The 6,882-nt window shown below is 44.2% G+C and overlaps 1 protein-coding gene across 5 annotated transcripts in view; it reads left to right on the forward strand.

Moving 5' to 3' along the window:
- The window catches only part of meak7 (MTOR associated protein, eak-7 homolog), a 67,579-nt gene extending 60,697 nt beyond the window's left edge, over positions 1-6,882 (forward strand). For all 5 annotated transcript variants that reach the window (XM_072517904.1, XM_072517905.1, XM_072517901.1 and 2 more), the window contains 2 exons: positions 2,997-3,176; positions 5,915-6,882. In XM_072517904.1, the coding sequence (XP_072374005.1) occupies positions 2,997-3,176; positions 5,915-6,031 (297 nt within the window). In that variant the 3' untranslated portion in view covers positions 6,032-6,882. The remainder of the gene's footprint in view (positions 1-2,996; positions 3,177-5,914) is intronic.

The following is a 6,882-nucleotide window of genomic DNA, read 5'->3' on the forward strand; positions in this document are numbered from 1 at the left end:
GGGCTGCGTTGACATTGACGGCCACCGGGAGTGGCTATCCTCTTCTTCCTCCATGTGGGTGCCAGGTCCACAAGGAACCTCTTGTGGCACGTGCTGTCCGACATCGCCTCAAACAACGAGCGACGCCTGTACACTTTGGGCCGTCGCGGCCTCCTTCTCTGGCCTGATGGGTGGCCGGGCCCTCAGGGTGTGGGCAGCTGCCTTCTCCGGCGTCTGGTCTTTGTCCGGCACCACCACTGTGAGGGCAACTAGATAATCATAAACAATCATAGAATTTACAGTGCAGAAGGAGGCCATTCGGCCCATCGTGTCTGCACCGGCCCTTGGAAAGAGCATCCTACCTAAGCCCATACCTCCACCCTATCCCCACACCTCCACCCTATCCCTGTAAATCCACCTAACGTTTTTGGACACTAAGGGCAATTTAGCTTGGCCAATCCACCTAACCTGCACATCTTTGGATTGTGGGAGGAAACCGGAGCACCCGGAGGAAACCCAGGCAGACACTGGGAGGACGTGCAGACTCCGCTCAGACAGTGACCCAAGCCGGGAATCGAACCTGGGATCCTGTGCTAACCACTGTCCTACCTTACTGCAGCGGGGTCCACGCTATCATCCACAATGTGATGCCTGTAAGGAATTGGAGAGGGTGCGAGACTGGCAGTTGGTTATGGCTTCCGACCCAGGGTACTCTAATCCCTCAGCCTACCCCACCCTTATATTCTGCCTTCTCTCACAGTGCCATCCAACGAGCGGGTTGTGCTGGGGGTCCCCTCGCTGCAAACGCACCGGACCGCAGAGCCCCGAGCCCCACCGGGATCATTACTTTGGCCAGGTGGAGGTGCCCTCCTGATTCACACACCCACACTCTGGTCGTGGGGATATCCCCAGTGCTGAGGCCCAGCTCTTGGATGTTTGATTTTGGATCCGCAGGCGCTGAGCCCCTGACCCCCCAGCCCAGGGGCGACCCCCCCCCCCCCCCCCCCAGATTGCCCAGTTTCAAAGATGGCTACTCACCTCCTCCAATCCCAACTGCAGCCATTGTGCTAGCTTCACGTTTTTTAACAGTTGTGCTAAAGGGCCCCTGCGTGACCGCTTGCTGGGGGATCCGGTTACATCACGGGAGGCTGTCGACAGGGGGGTCCGTCCCTAAAAGATATGAAAATCGGCCATAATTGGTGATTATTACTCTTGCCACGCCTAGGCAGGTTCCAGATCTCATGAACGGGAGCGGGCTGGTTAGATCGGAAACTGATCGGCAGCTGGCGTAGATCCCGATTTACTGCAATCTAACTGTTCGGATCTGCCTGGGCGCAACGCGGCCATTAGATCACACCCTGTATAAATGTAATGCCATCTAATTAACAGAACAATAATAATACTTTCTATCTTAAACACGGGCTTTTCGTTCTGACAGCCAACCCACCTAAACCATGCTAGTGGCACATTTTCTGCATATGATGTACAGATGAGAGTGGTGTTCTCAGTTTCCAAGTATTTTTAAAACTGAGATTGGCCGATTCTTGGAAATTAAAGGAATCCAGGAATATGGAGGCCGGTCAGGAAAGTGCATGGAGCCAAGGTTGGAGATCAGCGAACTTTATTGAATGGCGGAGCAGGTGTCAGAGGCCCTTTGGCTCTTGTTTCCTTTCTTCTTGTATTCCAAAAGTACGTCAACACCAAAACAAAATATCCCTCTTCACCTTTCATACAGTGTAGCACCACATGGGTGCATAAATATAGGGGATCAATGGCCTCTGGCTTTGAAAAGGGGATTGCAACCTATCGTCTTTACTATAAACCACTCTGGGAATCGGGGAACATTGGAACAAGTTTGGTAAACGCTAATTTTTTTGTATATCGCATAGAGAAAAATCATATGGATTCACAGCTCACAGCCATTATTCATCTAATGCAATTTACACCTCCGCAACAGCGAGGGCAGCAGGAAGGGCACTTTTACTATGTTCTTTTAAATGAGCAAAAGGCAAAGCTGGAGATGTTGGAAATCATTAACAAGAACAAAGTGTGTTCGAGGCAGCTGATATGGAAGAAACAAATGGTGTTTCAGATGTGAACACTATCGTGACAGAAGGCCCATTCCCGTAATGTTGTCTGATCTTTAATGTCCAATATGTTGACAGGCCTGCTGAGGGTCTCTGCTATTTTCTGTTTTTGTTATAGTTTATTACACAAAGCTGTTCCCTGCACTTTTGGAATTTCCCAACTGAGAGTCAACGTTACCAACACAGTCAAAACTGATAGACTCAAAAGCTTGCAGTCCCGATTCAAAAATGTGAGCTTACAATTTAGGCTGACACTTCATTGCAGCACTGTCAGAGGTGATGGATGTAAAATATCCCGTGGCACTATTTTAGGAAGAGCAGGGGAGATCTTCGACTGCAAGGAATATCCAATTTCTGGTTGTGGGAGCCTACAATGTGAAAATTGACTGCCACATTTCCTGCATTACAACAAAGAGTTCAAAATGAATTAATTGGCTGTAAAGCGGTTGAAGATGTCCTGTAATCATGAAAAATGCTATATAAATAAATGTCATCCTTGTTTTCTTAACTTCACAATCTAAACTGATACTATTATGCAATGTTACTTTATTGGGAGTCTTTCAACTGTGCCATGGACAATGTTCCTTGCTGAACAAACATCAAAAACTGATTAGCTAATTACGTTTGTCACACTATTCATTTGTATTTGGAGTCATTTGGAATGTTTGAGCAATGAGACAAAGTTGCTATACAAATATAATCTTCCAAAGTCAAACCTTTGTTGAACATAATGTTCAATAAAGGCAAACTGTATGAGAGTTAAAAAAACAAATGAAATTATTTCCCAATTGGGCGTGGGCTATCTTTTTTGATGAACAACTAATTCAAAGCAATGCATTATAAATATTCTGTGACAAGTGACATTAAATATTAAATTTGAAGTGGTGATAATGATTACAAAATTGACATTCTTTTGCAATGTTTACACAGGGCATGGGAGGACAGTTTCATTATTTTGGATTGTGGGTTGATGGTGATTATGGCGGCGGACACAGCAAAGCAAAGCCACGGTGTACAACATACAACAGCCCTCAGTTATCGGCGCAGGAACATTTTGTGATTGACTCAATGGAGCTGTGGAGAGTAGGAAACCCTCCTGAAGATCCATTGGTAGGTTATAGCTCGCCTTTGGAAAAAAAAATCCGTACATTAAGGACTGATGCCCAGTTTGAATTATTGTTGATGCCACCACAATTGCAGTTTTAAAAGAGATTAACTCCACTCGAAAGCCCGAAGATAAGCTTATGCCAATCAAGTGGTGTTCAAGTGGGCATAATTCAGTTAATTTATTACATTACATTTCAGCAAATTCTCAGTCAAAATGTGCGAAAGCAAAATAGCAAACTTGTCATTTCCTCGACAGGAATTCTTGTTCTTGCCTCACCCCACTTTACCGGATTAAAAAGGTGTGGATAGAGATGTCCCGTCAGCTGTAAGATTAATTGCTCTCTATTTTCTTTGTTCCCAAGAGCATTTAAAGGTTTCAGGAGCAACGATTAAAATGTGGGCAGACAAATATTTATTGCCTCATTTCAAGCTGGAGATGAGGCACTGGCAATTGTTGCCTTTGCAGGGTGGTCCTCTGAAAGTGAAATTCAGTGGTCCCTATAAGACCGCAAGAAGGGTGAGTAAGGCGGCTTACCTGATCGCTACTCCAAACTGTAGGAAGAAGGACTGATTATGCCACATAAATATGTTGGAAAAAATATTATCGACGGGAAGAAGATCGGAAGGAGCCAATGTGTCAGGTGGTAGATGTGGAAAGGAAGGATGAATGGATGTGTGTTTTGTGGTTGGTGTCACATATCTTGTGCAAGGACGTTTCATCTCCCATAAGGGGGAGGCATGTAGGAGTTCTTCCTATTTCCTTTGCTCCCATTTCTTTTACTTTATTTTTATTGTTTTGGTCCATGGATCAATATTTGGGATGTGCCTTTAAGTGGAGAGCCGTATTCTCGGGCTTTATGTTTGGGAGAAGGAGCAGCCAGACTCTTTTGGCACAAAGCAGATGGGAGGAACCAGTTATGGAGGGAATTCATTTGATCAACTAGCAACCAATGGGTTGGCCTGGTACAGTGTTCTGCCTGACAACATTCAATGATTGGTTCCTGAGAGAACCTTCCAGAGGTGATTAGACGTCAGAAGTGAAATGAGCTGTTTTCTCTCCCTGCTGCATGTAGGTGGAAGCTGAAGGTCTTTGGGGTATATCAAAACCAGCAGCTTGTTGCTCTTCAGGGTCTGAAGTAAAATAACTTGTGGTGATATGCCTGTGGGCTATAATCATGGATGGATGGGTGTGCGACCTCCAACCAGCAGGTGGCGGTACAGACACACCATGTGGTCTCTAGACTAAGGTCATGTGACCTGTGACTCCGCCATAAGGGGAGACCCATCCGGCCATCTTCGGAAGAAGATTGAGAGGGTAATACGACATACAAGTGAATGGTCAGTGCTGGGTGAAAGTTTCAGAGGAATAGTTAGCAGACCCCATGATAACGTACTCTGAATCAGATTGCTATCTTCACGAGACTCAATAAAAGATTCTGGTTTGGACAAGTTGCAGTGTTTGGTGGATTCCTTCGTAAGGTACAAAGGACCAAACACAACTTAACTGATCTATTGTTTTTAAAACAATGTGTCTCGCACACCCTTTGCTGTCAACCTGAAATGATGCTGAGTCTGCAGGGAAGGTAGACAATCTTGAGAGGATTATATAAAGCCTGGAAGAAATATAATAGCAAACCAGAAGCCAGTGATCCCTACCTTTTTATTTTATCAATATTTTGTTCCCCATTCCCCCTCATGTGGTATGTGTGCGTGTTTGTTTAAAGAGTGGGGCAAGTTAGAAAGGGGGGGGGGAATAATAATCTTTATTAATGTCACAAGTCGGCTTACATTAACACTGCAATGAAGTTACTGTGAAAATTCCCCAGTCGCCACACTCCGCCGCCTGTTCGGGTACATAGGTAATTTGGACATTCTGAATTCTCCCTAATAGAATGGTGGGAAATGGCGGGAGAGTTGTAGGAAAGGGGTAGTAGACAGCCAGCTGCATTTTCTGTCGGTTTAATTAAAGAGACTGTACAAAATAAAAGGTTCCCTGCGTCTGCGGGGGTTTCCTTTGGGTGCTCCAGTTCCTTCCCGCAGTCTAAAGATGTGTGTGTTAGGTGGATTGGCCATGCTAAATTACCCTTAAGTGTCAAAGGTTGGGTGGGGTTATGGGTGTGGTGATATGCATCACTGTAAATACACAAGGGGTTCATGCAAATACACTAGGACTAAACAAACACTAGAGGGAGCACCAGAGACATCATGACACACACACATTCAACCAATAGGTCAGTAAGATAGGACATGACCAATGGGCAGTCAAGACACACCCAGAGGTGACACTACCACAAGGGGGCTACCCATATAAAAGGACAGGGCACACATGCCCTTTCTCTTTTCCACAGGCGCCACTCAGAGAGAGACAGGGGCAGGTCAGAGCATGACACCCACCGCATGGATTGGAGCAGGCTGATTAGTTAGATTGAGTTACTTTAGTAAGATTAGCAGGAGAGTCAAACTCAAGTAGGAGAATTGTTAACTGTTCAATAAATGTGTTGAACCTATCTCCAAGTCTGAACCTTCCTTTGTCAGAGTATACATCAAGGAAGCATCTTATGCTACACGAAGAAGCAGAACACAACAATGGGGATCGGGCGGGGGATTTTGTTTTAAAATCCAAATTCAACCAACAACAAAATTTGCTTTATCAATGATCTGCATTGTCGATCAGAGGTTAAGTGGCTCTCGATTACAGTTCTTGAATTCAGGTCCTACAGTGTTGTGCTTTTCATTTCTAGTCTCAGCCCAAGAGCGTACTCGATTCTGAACCTGAAGCACAGGCCTTGCTGCATATGATTGGAAAAATACGCATGAGTGACGGACTGCGAGATCCAAGTGAAGAAGGGGAAGAATGAAGTGCCTTCTGAATGCGAAAGCACAGAATAAAGCCTTTATATGTGACTCTTGCTCCTTACAAAGAGGACACAATTGAATTGTTCAAGTTCTCTGGTATTGGCCCTTAGTTAATCAGCAAATGAGGCCGGAAATTCTGTTCTTCCATATGGAATACTAAATAAGCACATCCATCATGATAAAAGATTTGCCCCATATGAAGTGGAGGGTGTGTGCACCCTTAATTGATTCCTGGGCTGTTTTCCACTTTTTGGGTGGGGATTAATAACAATTAAAAGGCTAATTACTCGAACACTTAATTCCACGTCAGTGTTCATTAGAGAGACAAAAAATGAGTAATATTCACTTTTTGTGACAAAGACGGGGATTTTACTGCAGTTGATGTATCCAGCTCTGCACCTTTCCATAACCAAGTGTTGAACAGTTGGTTTAGGTTTTTACGAATGAATTAGGTTATCTGCAGTGCTAAGATCCCAGCGCTGTTTCATTTCTATGGACAGTTCATTCCAAAGTTGAGAGGTGTGTAGGAAATGAGTACCTTGAATGGAACTGAAACAGAAGAACAGAAAGTTCAGATCTCCAGAATCCACAGTATTTTTCTTTTTGAAAGTGGAAATGATTAAGTTTCAGATTGGATACTTTTTTTCTAAACATAGTCGCGATCTTCACATGGATTTAGATGGTGGCAATTTTTTATCACTCTAATATATGCTGCATTAGTTTTTAATATTAATACTGCTGCAGACTGATTGTATTTTTCGATGTATATAATTTTTCCTATGATAGTCAATTTGTTCAAGTATAATTGTGGTGCTTACCTACAAATTTCTCAATAAAGTTCTGTGTTGAAAGA

The sequence above is a fragment of the Scyliorhinus torazame genome, chromosome 10 (assembly GCF_047496885.1).
Source record: "Scyliorhinus torazame isolate Kashiwa2021f chromosome 10, sScyTor2.1, whole genome shotgun sequence".
In the NCBI taxonomy this organism is placed as follows: domain Eukaryota; kingdom Metazoa; phylum Chordata; class Chondrichthyes; order Carcharhiniformes; family Scyliorhinidae; genus Scyliorhinus; species Scyliorhinus torazame.